The following is an 18,710-nucleotide window of genomic DNA, read 5'->3' on the forward strand; positions in this document are numbered from 1 at the left end:
ATAAACATATAATGTATGTTGTAAAAATGTAGATTTATGCTGATGAAAAGCATGTACAGTGAATATAAAAGTCTACACACCCTTCTTCAAACTTAACGCAAAGCCTTTGGTTGTCACTGATATAGCAAAAACATGTCAGGAAAAGCCTTCATGAACACCTGAACTTCATTTGTGGTTCATCAGTGGCACCTTAATTTTGCCAGGGTGTGTGCTGATTCCTATTTACCATTAGTTTGAATGTCTTTTGGTTCATTGTGAGCACATCCAATTTTTAGCTCCCTTCTCAAAAAGTTTTTTGTTTTTTTTGTTTTACAAAATGTAAGTGTCATTAATGTAAAAAGTTTCAAAATGATTTATCTTGGCTTCATATTTTACATCACAAACACCTGGCATTTTAACAAGGGTGTGTAGACTTTTTATATCCACTATACGTATCTCATAATTAGTAAATGTGATTTATTGTGTTAAAAAACATGAACACAATAAAAAACATGTTATTCTGTTTTACATAAAAGATGACATGTTTAAAAAGCAAAAAAAAAACAATGACAGTGTCAATTTTGGTCCAGTAGCATTTTCCACATGCAGCCGGGAGGGGGCAGCATTTGCATGGCATAATTGGAGGCCCAATTTAAGACTCACTGATTCCAGTCCAAAGCTTCACAAGAGTGCAACAAAATCTATTTTTTTTTGTACGTAACCACAAGTACGCCTTACACTTTGGTGCCAAACTTTCCATCTAACCATTTGCTGAGGTCTTCGCGGCGCCTTCCGGTGTCACTTTTAGCTGTGACCTCCCAATCTACAGAATGTCTCGTCTCCCAACAGGTATTTCTCCTTGACCATCACAAGGTGATGTTGCCACGGCGACCAAATCATCCTTCCTTCCTCTGACCTCTTCTGACTTCCTGTCGGTGTCTCAGAGGGCCACAAATTGTGCGACTGGGTGTGCGCTTCCTGCCAAATGACACACCTGTGCCATGTTTGCGTGCACGTTGCAAAGTGACACAACACAATTCTCACCCGCCTCAACCAAGACGGCAGCGGGTGTGAATCAGCGTCTTGTCATTCCATTTTCTCACTTCTTTTTTTTTTTTACGACTTTCAAATGGTCCCATGGGCGTGTGTCACTGATGTGCATGAGGTGCGTTTCCTTCAAAAAAACACAATCTACAGCAGGTGAAAGTTAGTGAATAGGAGGTGATGTATTTGGTGACAGAAATGGGAAACCAAATCAGTGAGTCACTGCGATCACATAGACTTATTTTATTGTTGCAGAATATTTGGTGAGAGAAGTTGGAACCCAAACGAGTCGCTGCTAGCGTGTGGACTAATTTTATTGTTGCAGAATATTTGGTGACAGAAGTAGGGTCCCAAATAAATGCATCACTGCTGGCGCATATTTTATTGTTAAAAATATTTGGTGACAGAAGTGGGGAACCAAATCAGTGAGTCACTGCTGTCGCATGGACTAATTTTATTTAATTTTTATTGTTGAGGTGAATATTTGGCAACAGAAGTGGGGAACCAAATCAGTGAGTCACTGCGGTCACATAGACTTATTTTATTGTTGCAGAATATTTGGTGAGAGAAGTAGGGTCCCAAATAAATGCATCACTGCTGGCGCATATTTTATTGTTAAGAAGATTTGGCGACAGAAATGGGGAACCAAATCAGTGAGTCACTGGTAGCACATGGACGAATTTTATTGTAATGTTGTGGTGAATATTTGGTGGCAGAATCTGGAAAACAAATCAGTGAGTCTCTGCTGTCAAGTAGAATATTTGGTGACAGAAGTAGGAAACCAAATAAATGAGTCAATGATGGTGTGTGAACAAATTTGACTGAATTTTATTGTTGTAAATATATTTGGTAAAATAAGTAGGGTCCCAAATAAATGAGTCACTGCTGGACAAATGTTACTGTTACTGAGAAAAATTGGCGACAGAAGTGGGGCGCCAAATCAGCAAATTATTGCTGTTGTTTGCATCTCTGAATTCTCCTGACCAAACGCAAAGAACATGAAGTAAACGCAACGTCTTTGAAGAATTGTTGGCGTCAGAAAAGGGAAACCAAACCATTGAGTGTGGGAATGAAGCACGCTAGTAGTAGTGTTTATTCTACAGCGTTCTACTGCGCGCACCAGCACGGCGTGTGCTCGGAACGTTATCTCCAGCAGCAGCTTGGTGGAACAATGGCCGAAGCCTTCAAAAGCTCCATCAACACACCACATTCGTGGGTATTTATCGCACACGCACGGAGGAAGACGAGGAGGAGGAGGGGGAGGAAGAGGTCCGAGTGGGCAAAGAGGACATTTCATCTTAATTAAGATCAAAGATGGTTATTATGAAAGGATCGACTTCATTGGTCCGTCTCAGGAACTTCAAAACGGACTCACGCTACCCCTCGGTCAGAATGTGAGACCCCAGTCAGTAACAGAAAAAGTATAAACAAATAAAGTTGCATAAGTGTGCACACCCTCGTATAAATGGCAAACTGTATAGTGCTGTGATTTTCCATGAATTGAAGCCATAAAACATAAAGGCAGATTCAAAACTAGTGCAGCTTTTCACGTGTGCAATAATCATGCAGGGAATACTTGAATCCTCATCGGACTCGCGGCAAAGTGTGACTTTTCACAGCCGCTCTCCATCCGCTTACCAACTGGACCCTTGGCCTCCTCCTCCTCCTCCTCCTCCTCGTCATCGTCATCATCATCATCATGGTCCTCCTCATCCTCATCACACCTCCTCCTCGCTCAGTCTCACCTCTGCAGCCTCTGGAGGAAGTTGTCGTGATTTACAGGAAGATTTTGGAAAAGATTTGAGTGAGGAGGAGAAGGATGCTGGGCTTCTTCGGATGCTTTGCTTGTCTTTTGCTGGCTTCTGTTGTCAATGCAGATGGTAAGAAAGGCAACTTTTATCAAAGCAATCAAAGTTGCTTTTACAATGAAATATTTCATGCAAAGTTTAAACCTTCAACTTCTTATATTGAGTGATGAGTAGTGGAATCGCATTTTCTGTTTATATACAAACTAATGACGTCAATGAGGTGGTAACCAGTTTGATGTGATGAAGTAAATGCAGTTATTAATCCAGACAAAGAAAACATTCTATAGATATGTGCATTTTTTAAAGAAGATTTATTTTAACCAATACAAATTTGAGTACTTGGATGTGTGCTCTATAAATACAAATTCTTACATTATATCTATTTTTTTTTATGATTATATATTAAATAAATGGAGGTTGAAGTCACTTGAAAAAAGTTTTGAGTTATTAATAGCTTTATTGTACCTTGAAAAAGCGGTCTATAAACCAATTGTATATATTTTACTTAATTAAATACAGTCATATATATTTATATACTTTATATAGTAATCGATGAAAAGTTCTAAAAGTCTTACACGGTAAATAAAATATTTTTCAAATCAAAATCTTTGAATGCCTCCAAAATTGTATGTAAATTAAAATTAAAACTTTGGGGACCAATGAAAAGCTGATCAAGTCCGTATTTATGTTGCAGGTCGAGTGTTTGTGGTGGAGCTCGGCAACTCGTCGTCCAGTTCTTCGTTCCGTGAAGCCGAGTGGGCTTGCGCCTCCCGGCAGGCCCGCCCGGCGTCGGCCTCGGAGCTGCGGCACGCCGTCATGGAGTGCTTCTTCTCCCTGTGTACCCGCGGTTGGCTCGACGGAGGCTCTCTCGGGTAAGAAACAAGCTGCTGTGTCTACTTTTTTGCTTTTTGGACGGGAGTGTGACAGGCAGGAGAAAAAGACTCCTCTGTTCCTTCCCGGAGAAGGAAGAAGAGGATGAGGAGGAGGAGGGAATTCTGAACCGGGGTGTCATGTTCGACATCTGTTGCCGTGGCAACGGGACACACAAGGAACAAGCACACTCATGGGCGGAGACATCATCAACAGGGATATCGTGTTATTCAACCAGTTAGTTAGTGAGTTAGTTCATTTATTGCCATTAGCTTGTCAGATTAGCTACTTAGCTTGTTTGTTTTGTGTTCCATTGTTCGTAAGCACATTATTAAAGTTAGTTTAGTTGTCGTTAGTTTCAACCAGTTAGCGGTTTGGCTAGTTAGCAAATAGACTAGCTAGCTCATTTGGTACCAGTAAGCTTGTTAGTTATTTCTTTAGTTAGTTCAGTTGTTGGCCTTGTCAGTTTGTTACATATAGTTGGCTTGTTGGTTTGTACCATAGCTGGTTAGTCAATTTGTTCATTATTTTATTCATATTTGTTTGTTAGTCAGTTCCTTTATTAATTTGTTGTTCAGTTTGCTCCAGTTTGTTTTTCCGTTTTTTAGTCAGTTCAATCTGTGTTTATTTGTTAGCGCGTTTGTTCATTCATGAGTTTGTTGGTTAGTTCATAATCAGTACATGTGTTTATTCATGTGTTCTTTCTGGTAGTTTGCTATCACGTTAGCTTGTTAGCTCATGAGTTTGTTGGTATTACGCAAAAAGCGACTTCTCTGATTGAGTCTGGATATGCCAAGAAAGCAGCATGTTAAATGTATGTACTTGGTCCTGATATCAATGGAAATAGCTTGTTAGCATCCTGGCCTCCCGATTGGCAAATGACGACAGCGAGGAGAGTTCTCTTCTGTGATGCCACGGCCAACGCTAAAAGGGCGCTAAAGGCCTCAGGCCAGACAGACGGATGACACCGGGAGGTGTGAAACATGGTGGGGATGTGTTAAACCAGCACTGCCGGGAAAAAGTGCTCCGTCAGATGCCATTTTGGGCAACGCTTACAACATCGACGCACCGCCACGGCGGTGTAACAGTTTCCATTTCTGGGGATTGGGAAGGTTTGGTTGTTTGGAACTGTTAGAGTAGACAATATTTAGTATTCTACTCTTTGCGTGTTCAATTAACTGAATGGTGAGATTCTGGTGAAGAAGTCCCTTTGCAAAGGTATCATTATAACAGAAGCTTCTGATGACACAATACAAGTCACTCAAACAGTGGTCTGTTCAGATTGTGTGTCCCTCCTTCTTCTGCACATCGTTATTTATTGAAAAGTGGGTGAATACGAAAAGTCTCCTCCCATCAGCCCACAGTACATTTATTTGCAACTCAGTGAATACGAGAAAATCCCCCCTTCTGTTCCCATCAGCAAGTTCAGCAACTTCCCATAGGTATAAATCAGATTAGAGAAAAACAATAATACATCAGCCTGTCCCTCCCCTCTTCCGACTGAGACCGGTACCAGGCTATACTCCCTTCTTTTCTCAGGAGAGTGAGACAGATAAGAATACAATAGACCATACTATTCATTGAGCTACACAGCTATAACTAAATGACTCCAAAAACGGCTAAAATATAAATTGAAACTGAAAAACAATGTTAATAATTTAACAGAACACACACACACACGCACTAATATTGGAAATATCCCAATTTGTCATTAGCTATCATCCTTCTCAAATGACCAAGAACAAGAACGCCTTGTTGAATGGATAGTCGGTCAGTCAGTAAGTTCATCAGTCCGTTAGTTAGCTTGTCCATCAGTTAAGCTAAACCATTCGCCTGCCACTTTATCTGTTAGTCGTTTGTGTGTTCATTTGCAATTTAGCGTGCTAGCTCACTAGCCAGTCAAATGATAGTTCCGAAAGGGATTACTGTTACATTTCGGTGCGAACGGCACATTTGAACCATCCACTGGTTTGCGCGTGTGACATCATCTTCCAGGAACCAGGAAGTTGGCCACTTCCGCATGTTGACATTAACATACGTAACACGACCTAACGTCTGTCTCTTACCTGGCAGACTTTGCTGTTGTCATGCCAACCAACCGCAACACACACACACCAAATACACACACATTACACAGCAAACGAGTAGAGAAAGGACTTCCTGATGCCCGCCTTTTTTTTGTCCTGCGCCGGCTGCCTGAATTTTGTCCTTATAAGCGCATGTTGACGTCGACACACACTCTCGCAGCGAGTGACTCACAAAACCTTTTTCGCTGTCTCGCATTCCCAACAATTAGCGACGCCTTGCATTGGAGAGGCGGGGAACTGTTTTTTTTTCTATCAGGGGGACCGATTCCATGATTGATTCTATAAGACTTGCGTGCATGGGAACGTTAAGTCGCGGCGCGATAACGCCATGCCACATTGCGCAGGCGGCATTCTGATATGCTGACATAATATTTGCAGAAGGAACTCCACCAGAACAAACGGCGGGCCAATGTTGACATTGGTCCGACATGCACTAGAGCAGAAGTTTCTTTCCTCAATGCATTTCATATTGAATACAGAGTGGTAGTAATCGTGTCTCATAATAGTTACGTCATGTTTTTAGTAGGAGTGTCAAAATTTGTGCATTCATTTTGAGTCAATTTAAAGTTCCTTTAATGACCCGCCCCTTACGTAAAACCTGCACTGGGAGAATTCCAGTCGCAACGCAGCAAACATTACACATCTAAAATGTAGTAGTCATAGATTTAATAATAGTGCATATATTTGTGGAGACTGGGGTCAAGTTGTATTGTACATTTTTAAAAAAAGTGCAGAATTTTACAACTTAATTCATGTTAAAGATGAGATTAATATGAAAAGAAAAATGCACTGAGCTGTCACCAATGTCTCACAAATGCAATTATGCCATCTCGTGGCAGAAAAATTACCTCAACACAAATCAATATCACACTCGTTTTTTACAGTACAGTATCTTTTTAATCTTCTTTTTAATTTTATCTCAATTTTATGTATTATGAAATTACTATATCAATGACTAAAATATGCAGCCATATTTCTATTTAACATTTTTTTCCACTTTTATGTTAACAAGAGTATGAAAATATTTTATCGTACATTTAGAACAGATGTAAAATTTGCGATTTATCGTGAGTTAACTATTGAAGTCATGCGATTAATTGTGATCAAAAATTGTAATCGCCTGACACCCCTAATTTGTTGTCGTTATATTAGTGGCTAACATGTTTGCTAGCTAGTTTGTTCAGTACTTCCTGCTTCAGTTTGATTTAGTTTGTTTGTAAGATCATTAATTGAATCATAAATTGACTCATTTGTTCCTCACTTAGCTCTTATGTGAGGTAGTTGTTACTTATTTCTTTACTGGTTCTATTAGTTCCTAAGTATATTCATTAGTTGTATTTATTATTTCGTAGTTAGTTGGCAAATTATTTCCTTAGTTTCTTTGTTTGATATTTATTTAGTTTGTCAATTAATTTGGATGTTCATTCAGCAATTTTTCATTGGCATCTTAGTTGGTGGCTGTTTGTTTATCTTTTTCCTTAGTTAGCTATAAATTCATGTTTTTTTTGTCTGTCTATTCACCAGCGTTAGTTTTAAAGTTCATGTCACTGCTCGATTTGTTAGTCAGTTAGTTTTGTTTATTAGATTTTTGTTGTTGTTTATTTGGTTGTTTGGCTAGCTAGTACGTTCGTCATATTGTTTTCTTAGTTACCTCATTTTTTTGTGCGTTCATTGCGATGACCCGCGTCAAGCCAGTCGCTAATATTTAGCCACGCGTTTGAATAATCCAGCAGGTGTCTCATTCCAGGACCACCGTGTGTAACTACGTGGGCGGCTCGCTAAAAGCTGTGGACGTGAAGACGGAAAACGCCACGGCCGGCGCCGCCGCCGCCTCGAATGGATTCTGTATCAAAGACAAAGGTCAGTAAAGCGATCGGCCAATCAGAGTGACGACAGCGTTGTACGATGGCGTCATTTTTTTCGTTGGCAACAGGCGTGCCGTGCGGCGACCCGCCTTCCTTCCCCAACGCCCGCCTCCAGGGTCACGGCGGATTTGAACTGGGCGACGAGCTCCTCTACACGTGCGCGCCGGGCTACGTCATGCCCAACGGCCACAGCGCCTTCAGCCTGCTGTGCGACAGCTGCGGCGAGTGGTACGGGCTGGTGCAGATTTGCGTCAAAGGTACTAAAAAGAAAATGAGTTATTTTGCATGACCCGGACCGAATGTCAACTTTGTAGCTCGCCGGCACCCGGGGGTCCGGGACCCTCCGTTCGATTCCCGCCCTTTGCGAGAACAATGTATCTCTTGTGAGTCCAAATGAAAATGGCCGCTGTGACACCCGGGTGCGACATGCCGTGGCGTGGCCCGATTCGCGGCCGAGGCAGAAGGAAGAAAATACAAAAGTGGTCTGAAAGCCGGGAGGACGTGCACGAGTGCCTCACGTTGGGTTGAGTCACAAATGGGGCATCACGGAAACGGAAGGATCCCAGATCCACGTGCACGCCGCACACTTGGTTATTCCTTGGTTCGTTGGTACCTAAATTTGTTCATCCATTAGTTAGTTTCACTCTAAAAAGTTGGGTCAAAAATGAACCGACCCTCTGCTCTACTCTTTGAGTCAAGAAATGGGTCGGTCCATTTTTCCAATTGGGTTACTTTTGATGTGTGTTTTCAAAGTGAAAGGACCAAATGAACAAACACTCTAAAAAACAGTTGGGTCAAAAGCAATCTGATTATAAACGAAAAAAGGACCAATCCACTTCATGGGTTAATTTGACCCAACTTCCTGGGTTGTTTTATACAAAACGGCCCAATTTTTTGACCCAAGTAAAGGACTGACCAATATTTATGAGTAGTTTTACGCTGAAAGGTTCATTTCTTGACTCAAAGTTGGGTCAAATCAACCCAAGTAGAGGATCAGTCCATTTTGGACCCAGTTGGGTTATTTTTGACCCAACTGTTTTTTAGAGCGTCGTTACTTAAACCTTTGCGACTTCCAAAAATATTTTTGTGTTTTGCGACTTTTGTGACCATTGAGAACTGATCTTTGTGTCCTTGCAGACTCGGCCGAGACTCACGTGGATTACGAGGACCAGTTCACGTACGCCGATACGGACCACCAGAACGAGGACGACGGACCAGCGGCCCACTCAGAAGAACCCAGGGAGCAGGAGTTGCAAGAGATCAGCTTTCAAAGAGAGGAAGAGATTCCGAACCTAAACGGTCAGCAGGAGGTGGGAGCAGACGGTGGGGACGCTAAAGAAACGAGGGGGCGTGGCGAGGAACGGGCCGCGGAGGACTCCGCTGGGCATCTGGGTCGGGGGCGGGAGGAACAGGTGCTGACGACGGCATCCACAGACCCGCCCGTCTCCCTCTTGTCCCAGAAACACCTCTTCTGGTTCCCCTCGGAGGCCTTCCAGCAACAGCGGGAACAGCGCCCGGTTTCCGTGGACCCCATCACCCCGACGCCCACTCAGCGATCCTCTGGCAGTCGACCCGAGGAGAACCTCCATGACCGTGGGCGAGAGAGCCTGGACCACGGCCACGGCGGTCAAGCGGAACAAATTCCAGCTCGGCAGGAAGAGCGGGACCAAGAAGACGGCTACGAAGACCACCGCGACGAACACTATGACATGGGCGAGCATGAGGAGGTTCGCCACGGCGGACGGAACGATAGTTCTGAGGAACGCGGCGTCCACGAGGACGGCAGCCATCGCCAAGAGCATCCGGATGGTTCCGACGAGCATCCGGACCGTGACAATCACGATGATGACCTCGTTCGCGAAGAACATTATGACCACGAAGACCATGACCACGAAGGACACTATGACCACGAAGACCATGACCACGAAGACCATGACCACGAAGACCATGACCACGAAGACCATGTCCACCACTATGACCGCGACAATCGCAATGATCATTACGACCACGACGACCATGAAGACCACGACGGCGAAGAGCATAACCGCGACATCGACGACGGAAGGCAGGATGGCAACGATAGCCACGCTGAACGCGAGAGCCTCGAAGACGATGACCGCCAGCACGTCGTCTTTCCTGAAACAAGCCAAACCGGCCAGAACGCCACCCAGGACCACATGGGAGCAGCAACCACCACAGACGAGACCTGGCTGGACGGACACCCGGTGGCCGCCCACCCGAATGAGGTCGAAGAACTCGCCCCGGACGCCGGCGTCCTCGAACCGCCCGAATCTGAGCCAAAGGAAACCGCCGCCCCGGACAACCCCGCCTCCTCCTCTTCCTCGGATACCCTGGAGTACGACACCCAGCAGGTGGTCCCCACCCACTCGTGGCTCCTGGACCTCACTCAGCACCCCTTGGTGGATCCGGCACGGGATAGCGACGACCTCGGCGGGGAACGCACCCTGCACAACTTGCCTGGTGAGACTGGCGAGAGGGGCGAGGTGGAGGGCGAGAAAGGTGAGGCCGTATGCGTCGGGGAGAAGTGCCCGCCGCCCGGCCCCTCGCGCCGGGGCCCCACCGTGGCGGCCATCATTGCGGCGGTATGCGTGGTGATAGCAGCCATCATATTGACGGTGTGGTGCTACCGGCGGCGGCAGCAGAAGAGCTCGGCGTACAACATGAACGGGAAGGGACAAAGCAGCCAGCACATGGAGATGCAGCAGAAAGTTTAGGGGGGGGGCAGAGACTTTTGGGGGGCAGAATTCGCTACACAATTTGTGCTAAATTTGGGGGGGGGGCGGTGTTAAGAGACGAGTCGGCCCGCCGCAGAAATGTGACACGCAGTGGACCCTCGGAAGTCGAACACAAGCCGATTCCGTTTTGATGATTTGTTTAGATTTTGGGTACGTTTTCACACTGGCTGCAATTCGAAACTTTCAGACAGAACTCGCCGAAGCAGGACAATGCTGTGTGTTCGCACAGTTGATGCGGCTTCACGCATTGAGATAATGAAATAACAGACGGCATCAGCGTCCGGCTTTCCACTGTTACGATTACGATAGTAACTCGAGGGCTGACTTCAACACTCCCGTCCTACATCAGTATTTGGAAAAGCACAAAAAGCCATTTTTAGAGGGCTAATAAAACACAACAAGCTAACCTAAGGAAATGAAAAAAAAAAAAAAAAAGTACAAATTCATCGTCTCGATTTGGTTTACAAATGAATCGCGTTTTCCTCTGAAATTCGGGTTGAAATCATCCAATTAGAAATCTGTTCGAGTTCTGACGTTCCACTGAATGTTTTAAGGAATTTTTTTTCATCTTTGTTTTGAAATCTGGAATGGCGGTTAAAATTTTTTGTTCAATTGATTGTCATGTGCCGAAAATGGCTAACCTTGCAAAACAGCGGTCGAAAGCTGCATAGTTGATTGTTTGACGATTAGCCTGCGTCGGCAATATTGTTACCAGAGGTGGCAAATCCAGGTCCACAAAGTAAAAACTCTGCCATAGTTTGGCTTTAGCCCCTGGTGGTAGCTAGCTAACTCCCTAGCTAGCTCCCACGGTGCTTGTTTATCCGCTAGGGAGCTAGCTCGCTAGCATGAGGGGCTAAAGCCAAACTGCGGCAGAGTTTTTACTTTCTGGACCTGGGTTTGCCACCACTGATTGTTACATAGTCAAAACGCTCTTTTCCCAATCGCATTTACCCTGAAAGTTTTGGGTAGAACTTTCACTGTATCTCGTCGGGAATTCTTCTTTGTCTATTTTTAAATGTTAGCCGTCGAGCTGGAATGGCGGTTTGCATTTAGTGAAGTTTATTTACATGTATTACTTCTGATGTTAAGTTTTGACAATAAGCTCTTTGTAGTTGGATTTTTTTTTTTTTAACTAATCATTACTAATACCCTTTGAAAAAAAAGAGTATTTTAAAAAAAAATTTGGTCTATTATTAGATGCTGACTTTGAATAATCAAAAACACACACAAAAAGTACCAACCGTTTCCTCTCATTTTCAGGTTCCGGCATTCCACCTTATGTGTGAAAAAATATTTTTATTTTTTATTTTTAGATATCAGTTGTTGAGCTGGAATGAAGTTTGGATTTATTGCAGGAAAACCACAACAGGGTGGCAAAGTAGTACGAGTCGTCATACAATGTATAAAGCCTTAAAGCATATATATAAGTACTTTTGAACAATAAGCCCAACGTCGTCTATGCTCTTAACTATACAAAACAACAAAAAAGCCAAAGAAAACCTAAAAAAAGATGTGAACAAAATTTCCGAATGTGAACCGTTTGTCTCGATTTTGTTATCCAGCTGTCGGATTGCAATTTTCTCTCGATTTTAGGGTGATTGTTTTTCCATCAGGTTCACCGTATGTCCTGAGGAATTTTGTTAACTTTATATGAAATGTCAGCTATTGATATGGAATTGGTGGTAGGCGTTTTTTTTTTTTTCGTTTATGACGAGGCTAATGTATAAAAAAAAAAAAAACATAAAAGAGGACCGCGTCGAAATGTTGCTACGGATTGAGACGGCGACCTTTGAGGAGGCTTTTGCACATTGTGGTATTTCGCTTGATTTCATTGTTTTCTTGCTATTGTTTTGTTTTTATGTTGGCTAAGTGTGCGCGTGTATTTTTTTTCTCCTTGCTTTACAACTTACAGAGTGCGTGCTGCGCGTTCACGTGGTGCTTTCAATTGGAGTGCCCAGCAAAAAAAAAAAAAGCGACATAATTACTGATTAGGCGTCCGAAATGACTGACACGTAGTCGGTAATTAAATATCCCAATCTGCCACCGTGATGATGAATGTAACAGCCGATGAAATTGACTTGTTGATGTGATTATTACTCACGGTATGATGTGTGCGTGCGTGTGCGCGTGTCGTGTGCAATTGTGTTCATAGACATAACACTGTGTAAACTGTCGGTTAGGTTAAAATATGTACAATGTCTGGAGAATTGTGTGTGTGTGTGTGTGTGTGGGAGGGGGGGGGGGGGTCCCTAACCAACGGACAACATTTTCATCACAAATCAGCTAATGTGTGTTGTTAAGATGGCATGTTGGTGTCCTGTTGGCTGAAATAAACTTCTAAACATATGACTCTTCCTTGTTATTACATCATATACTGCACAAGGAAAGACCTCCGCCAAGGCCGAAAGATTCCTAATTTCGGAAATTCAAATTCAATTCAAAATTTTGCGGATTTTGACTTTGCCCGTCCCCACAATCTTCAAAGAAAACTGGACCCTTTTGTCTCATAACTTTTTGCGTGTAATCTCTCTTCTTCACTAACAAAACGGCCTTGATGACGTCATCCTTGGCGGAGGTAAATCCGCCCGCTAACAAATTACAGTGGAGCTAAAAGTGGCTCGAAACAATTTCACCAGGTAAACAACAGATTTCATTTATTCTGACTTTGCGCATTTGCCCCAACGCTCTAAAAAAAATTCAGACCAATTTGTTAAATAAAATAATTTGAGTAATCTCGTTTACGAAAAAAAAAAGTTTTTATTTTCTTAATTAAGTGGAGGTAAAAATACAGTTTGCCTTTAATCAAATAGAGAGGTGACCAAGACCTGTTTAAAGTTTGCACCCTTGGCGGTTTTTCAAAGCGTCAAAAGAGAGAAATTACAACAAACTCTCTCACACACACGCACACACACACACCCACACCCACACACACACACACGGGAGGGAATTTTCCGCTGTGGACATTTTAGCGCGCGCGTGCGACAAACTGCACAGAGACTCGATGTTCAAACACGATTCAACACGTGTGTGTCTGCTCTGACTTCACCCTCCCTCAAGTCTTTCCTTCTTTATGATTATGACGCTTTAAACTGGCACTCGCCATGCGCAGCCATCACTTTCGGGGGTCATTGAAGTCATCTCCGGTTGTGTTGGTAACGTCTTTTATTGTAAAACAATTCACAGCGGGCACGTTCATTCATGTCACTGCGAGTACAAATATTTCATGTCTCCCCCTCCACCACCGTAAAATCAAATGAGGATGGATTTTTTTTATTTTGCAACAACAAAGTTCAATAAATAAATAAATGCTGGCTTGTGTGTGTGTGCGTGTGTTTTTGTTTGTTTTCTCAAGGTTTGCGTTGATAATCCAGGAACTCATCTATAAATTCCACCACCTCACCCTGTGGATAACACACAAAGATACAGACAATTTGATAGAATTCAAGATATATTTACAGATAGAGGATATTCATATCGAGCATATCTGCAGTCCTCATAATGAATTAATAATATTAATATTAAAAATCACAATTAAAATCCTGAAATGGAAGTTTGGGTGCTGGAATAATACAACAATAACAAAAATAATGGCAAGAAATAAAATTAGAGTTATTTTCTTTAATGAATTATTTGTTTTAATGAATTATTTTTTATTCATATTTCAAATTATTTATTTTTAATGCTGAGACAATTATTATTTATTACTACACTATATAATAGAAATCATAGTTAATTATTTCAATTATTTATTATATTATTTAAAAATAATAATTGCAGATTGTGTTTCAATTCATTAGATTTTTTTTTAAATATATAATATTAACAAAATAATTATTTCGTAGTTAAGACACTAAATAAATAATAGATTTGATTAAATATCTTGCATTTATTTATGTTTTAGTGCTTGGAGAATGACAAAAGTCTTAAAATGGTTTTCAGGATTTTTTGTTGTTCATTTCTTCAAATGATACACAAACAAGTTCACACATTTAATATTAGTAAAAGTGTGCTATTATATATAATTTGTAAATGTTTGTACATGTGTTGGAGTAATAATGTTTTAGTTTTTTCCAAAACTTGGCATTTGAAGTGAAAATATTACCAGAGGTGTGCTTTGCTACAACCTGGTGGACTTTTGTGAAATTGCAACCCCTCAAGTATTTACTTCAAACGTCACCCACCTCATCGTCACTCGCCAGATGCTTTCTCGAGAAGTCCAACATCTCCATCTGCATGGTGGTCTGGTTGTAGTAGCGCACCGCCTCCTGCACAAACACACAACATGTCATGAATGTCGCCATTTTTGTTGTTGCGATGGCGAGTGCGCGACGGACCGCTCTGGGTAAGAAGTCTTCGTCGACGAGCTCCCACTTGTCCTTGTGGAACTTATAGTAGGCCAAATTGTTTTGCATCACCTCGTCGGTGGGGTCGAAGAGCAGGTAGCTGGTGGCGCATGGCACCGCGTTCTTCAGATCCTTCACTGCGGGCGCAAAATGGACGCCAATGTAATGGGACCGCGCGGTCAACTTTGGCTAACCCAACGTTAGCAACTCACGCTTGTAGTAGGCAAATTGCAAGTAGTGGAACATGGTGGCCACAAACTTCTCCACCACGAAGCCCCCCACCACGGGGGTCAGGTCGCCCTCACACTGTACTTTTCTCTCCAGCACTTCCGTGTAGTGATCTGCAAACAACAAACATACATACATATACATACATACATACATATATATATATATATATATATATATATACACATACACACACATATATACATATATTCAAAAAATTAAAATAAATGTCGCAATAAATACAAAAATAAATAAAAAGAATGAAATATCAAACCAATGAATAAATAAAAACGCTCTGCTCTCACATTTATTTATTTCATGCTGATATTGATAGTTAATTCTATTTATATATTTATTTTTGTATTTATTTTGACATTTATTTTTATTTTTTGAATCTCGTTTTTTTTTTTTACTTTTATTTAATTATTTATGGATATTTTGTTGTTTTTATTTCCATTTATTTTGAATTTAATTTTTGAATTATATTTTTTATATCCATTTTTATTTTCACTTTTAGTAAATCGATTGATTTATTTTTAATTTTGGCAGTTTTGGTCCTCTAAATGATGTCACTTCAAGATTGAAAGTCTGGATTTGATTGATTTATTTTAGACAACAACGAATGAAAATAGTCAAGTTAGACAAATTTGAAAAACATCCTGTTTTGTCAAAAATGGATAGCTGTAACTGTTTGGTGCATACAGATTCATTTCCATCCATTACATTGCTTAGGCAGCTCGCCGGTTTATTTGATGCATCACTCATGGCTCCAAGACGTTTGGAAAAAGAGTTTGGCAAAATGATGTCACGTTTGCTTTTGTGAAGTACTTACTAAACAAACTATGCTGAAATCTAGTGTTTCTATCAAAATCTAAAAAATTGCTACCAGGGTCTTCCTTTGGACCCCCATAAATTACTCCTGAGCTAAATTGAAAGACGAGTTCCCAGTGGTCTTTGGTCCATTTTGAATGCACTATTAGTTTCTTTATGGGACACGCACAGAAGATAATGCACTGACCAGCTATGTTAGGGTAAAAGTCCTTGAAGTCCTTGATGTCCCTGGGACCCTCGCAGGCGGCCAGGCACTCGTCGTAGACCTTAAAGAAGTCTCGCAGCGCCAGCTCCATGTCGGACACCGACGTGCGAAAGTTGTCGCCGTTGTACGCGCGCACGGCGCGAACAAACAGCATCTGAAAAAACAAAAAACAAAAATTTTTGTTAAGAGATGCCGAGGAAAACCCGACGGTGACGTTGCGGTACCTCGTAGGATTTGGTCTCCAGGTCTTTGAGGTGCTCTTCGGCTCCCGGCATGCTCTTGTAGTAGGCCATGTTCTTCTGCATCATCTCGTCATTGGGGTGCTTGAGCAGGTAGGTGTGAGCGGCCGACACGGCCTTGGCCAGCCTGTCAGTCTGATTGGAAACAAAACCGGAACACAAGTTGGATATTTTAGTCTGAAGCAGACATATTGGGGGGGGGGACTCCAGGATAGAAAAAAATAAAATAAAATAGGACCCCACCCTGACACAGGTTTCACAATCCACATATCAACACCAAATTGGGTGGACATATTTATGGTGAAAACATGTCTAACATAACAAGATGCGCGGGAAAAGTGTCAAGAAACCAAGCCTGAGATCAAAGAGGGAGTTGGCCATTGTGGTTTGAGAAAAAATAAACTGTAACTTTTGTTTCTGCTATTAATTGGTATGCAAATGAATAAAAACATGTTCAGCATGTTCTTGCCATGTTTCCCTTGAGAACAGGCCACAGCCCAGATGCACACCCTGAAACTCTGTGCGGCAGACCAACGCTAACCAATAGTTCGGCGTGACCTAAAAAAATTAAATGAATTAAATATATATTTTTTAAAGGAAAAACTGTATGTACTTGCCATCAAAAAATTATGGAATAAGCATTTCAAATGACTCTAAAATCCACCACAATGAATAAATTCACAAAAAAATAATAATAATACTGCCTACTTACATGACCTATTGTGCTACCCACAATGCTTTTCTCACCATTAATCTTCCATTTGTGCTAGTTAAGACGAGTATATGAAACATGATGCTAATTTTGACCCGTTTGACATCTCAGAATTTTGGCCTGCATGAAAATTGGCGGATATTTTTTTTTAACTGCGACTTGTCAGTCAGGCTCCAAGTATGAGACTGAACAAAAGAATCAAGAAGAATGTTGAGAAATAATGAAGATATACTGCTTTACTTTCATTTGAAGTGTAATGCGGTATCGCACAAAAACATTCCTAAAATAGGCAATTTGTTCCCACGCACAAAAAGCTTAATTTCTCTGGAACGCTTCATCTGATTCTTTCTGCATTGTACTCTAACACATTTTGGCAGATTATTATTTTTTTTGGAAATCCTGTCACGTTGCTACATGTACTGATTGTAGAACAAACAAACAAACAAAAAAGTGATATTGATTATTATGAGACCATCATAATGATCTCATTGCACACCATCATTTGGTCTCACCTTGAAGTAAGCATACTGCAAGTACCGGTAGGGCTCCCTCCTCTCGAACTCGTCCAGGGTGTCCCGGCTGGGCAGAGCCTGCCTGAAGGCGGGCAGCCCCTGCTTGCATCGTTTCAGGCACTGGGCCCTCTGGAGCACGTTGCCGAACGCTCGCAGTTCGGGGAACTCCGCGAACTTGCTCTCGTTTTCTTGCCTCACCGAGCTACAGTTGAGGTTGCAGAAGGCCTCGCTGTCCCGCAGCAGCCGGTAGAGGCGCAGGGACACTTCCAGGTACTCCACCGTGTCCGCCCATTTCTCGGCCGTGTACTGGTCCAGCGCGTACTTGTAGGCCGACTCCAGCGGCATGAGTTCGCTCCGGGGGAAGCTTCGGAAGCTGTACTTCTCGTACTGGGAACGGACCGAATCGAGGCCGAAGAGGAGCACCAGAAGCGACAGCGTGGAGGGTGCCATGTTGTTTATTTGGGAGGGCCGACTCGACTCGACTGGATTGGAGTAGCCGGTACCGAAGGCTCTCCTTGAGGAGGAGTTGAGACTCCGGAGCTGCTCCTCCCAAATCACAACGTTTTACTTTTTTTATTGTTAGATGAGAACACCATTAACTGCCTAATACAACAACAGGTTACTATTACTCGAATTGTGTTTGTTTTTGGAGAAGATTTCTTTTTAAAAAAGGGCGGACATGATGGGTCTCTGTGCCTAATTATTAGAAACCCGGTGAGACTACAAGTTTGCCCCGCCCACTGCCACGTAGAGACATTCCTCCGCGCTTATCCCCGTCCCAAAAGTTCCAACACACCCAAAAAACTTACTTTAACGCGCGTTAAAGCACTTTAACATGCTGTTTTCGACCTTAAAAATCATTACAATGTAGTTTAGTTTACCTAATAGCGACGTAAACCCGGAAGTAGGGTGCTACGTACGTACGTGCGTGAGTACGTGGAGACCCCTACCACGTTGACACTTTGCCGAGGATCCACTGCGCATGTGCGATACGTGGTACCCCGAAAAAAAGCTGTCCCATTCAAGCCTTGGGATGTGTCAAGTTTGCGTAGACAGAGCAAGGCTAAACACGGAAGTTGTCAAAATAAAACCACTATAACTAGCTTTAGGTTGCGTTTTGTTCGTCTGTTGCGCATGATAAACCCCCTTTGCGACGATCTATCAAGTTTAACACATTCTTTTCAGAAGAAAGCTGTTAAAATTGGTAATGGAGCTTTAAATTTTGGACGTT

At 42.4% G+C, this 18,710-nt stretch overlaps 2 protein-coding genes across 2 annotated transcripts; one reads left to right on the forward strand and one right to left on the reverse strand.

Moving 5' to 3' along the window:
* The first annotated feature begins 2,781 nt into the window (after window positions 1-2,781).
* On the forward strand, window positions 2,782-10,388 carry susd5 (sushi domain containing 5). Its single transcript, XM_086063046.1, has 5 exons — window positions 2,782-2,903; window positions 3,526-3,703; window positions 7,536-7,648; window positions 7,722-7,910; window positions 8,791-10,388. Exons 1-5 carry the CDS (start codon window positions 2,843-2,845, stop codon window positions 10,386-10,388), a joined length of 2,139 nt encoding a protein of 712 aa, XP_085919172.1. The 5' UTR covers window positions 2,782-2,842.
* A 3,165-nt stretch (window positions 10,389-13,553) lies between these two features.
* Window positions 13,554-18,678, reverse strand: crtap (cartilage associated protein). Its single transcript, XM_086062198.1, has 7 exons — window positions 17,480-18,678; window positions 16,241-16,390; window positions 15,999-16,170; window positions 14,965-15,093; window positions 14,744-14,889; window positions 14,591-14,674; window positions 13,554-13,810 (listed from the first exon to the last, which is right to left on the reverse strand). Exons 1-7 carry the CDS (start codon window positions 17,927-17,929, stop codon window positions 13,757-13,759), a joined length of 1,185 nt encoding a protein of 394 aa, XP_085918324.1. The 5' UTR covers window positions 17,930-18,678; the 3' UTR covers window positions 13,554-13,756.
* Between the last annotated feature and the right edge of the window lie 32 nt (window positions 18,679-18,710).

The sequence above is a fragment of the Leptonotus elevatus genome, chromosome 19, assembly GCF_054856555.1.
Source record: "Leptonotus elevatus isolate MCC_2025b chromosome 19, RoL_Lele_1.0, whole genome shotgun sequence".
NCBI classification, from domain to species: Eukaryota; Metazoa; Chordata; class Actinopteri; order Syngnathiformes; family Syngnathidae; genus Leptonotus; species Leptonotus elevatus.

Bases quoted from the DNA above. Each gene is read 5' to 3' on its own strand.
- crtap (XM_086062198.1), bottom strand. From the start codon at position 17,929: ATGGCACCCTCCACGCTGTCGCTTCTGGTGCTCCTCTTCGGCCTCGAT. The intron at 16,171-16,240 runs GTACCGCAACGT...TTGTTTTTTCAG, and splicing joins TGGAGACCAAATCCTACGAG to ATGCTGTTTGTTCGCGCCGT. The intron at 13,811-14,590 runs GTGGGTGACGTT...TGTTATCCACAG, and splicing joins ATCTGGCGAGTGACGATGAG to GGTGAGGTGGTGGAATTTAT.
- susd5 (XM_086063046.1), top strand. From the start codon at position 2,843: ATGCTGGGCTTCTTCGGATGCTTTGCTTGTCTTTTGCTGGCTTCTGTT. The intron at 2,904-3,525 runs GTAAGAAAGGCA...TTTATGTTGCAG, and splicing joins TTCTGTTGTCAATGCAGATG to GTCGAGTGTTTGTGGTGGAG. The intron at 7,649-7,721 runs GTCAGTAAAGCG...CGTTGGCAACAG, and splicing joins ATTCTGTATCAAAGACAAAG to GCGTGCCGTGCGGCGACCCG.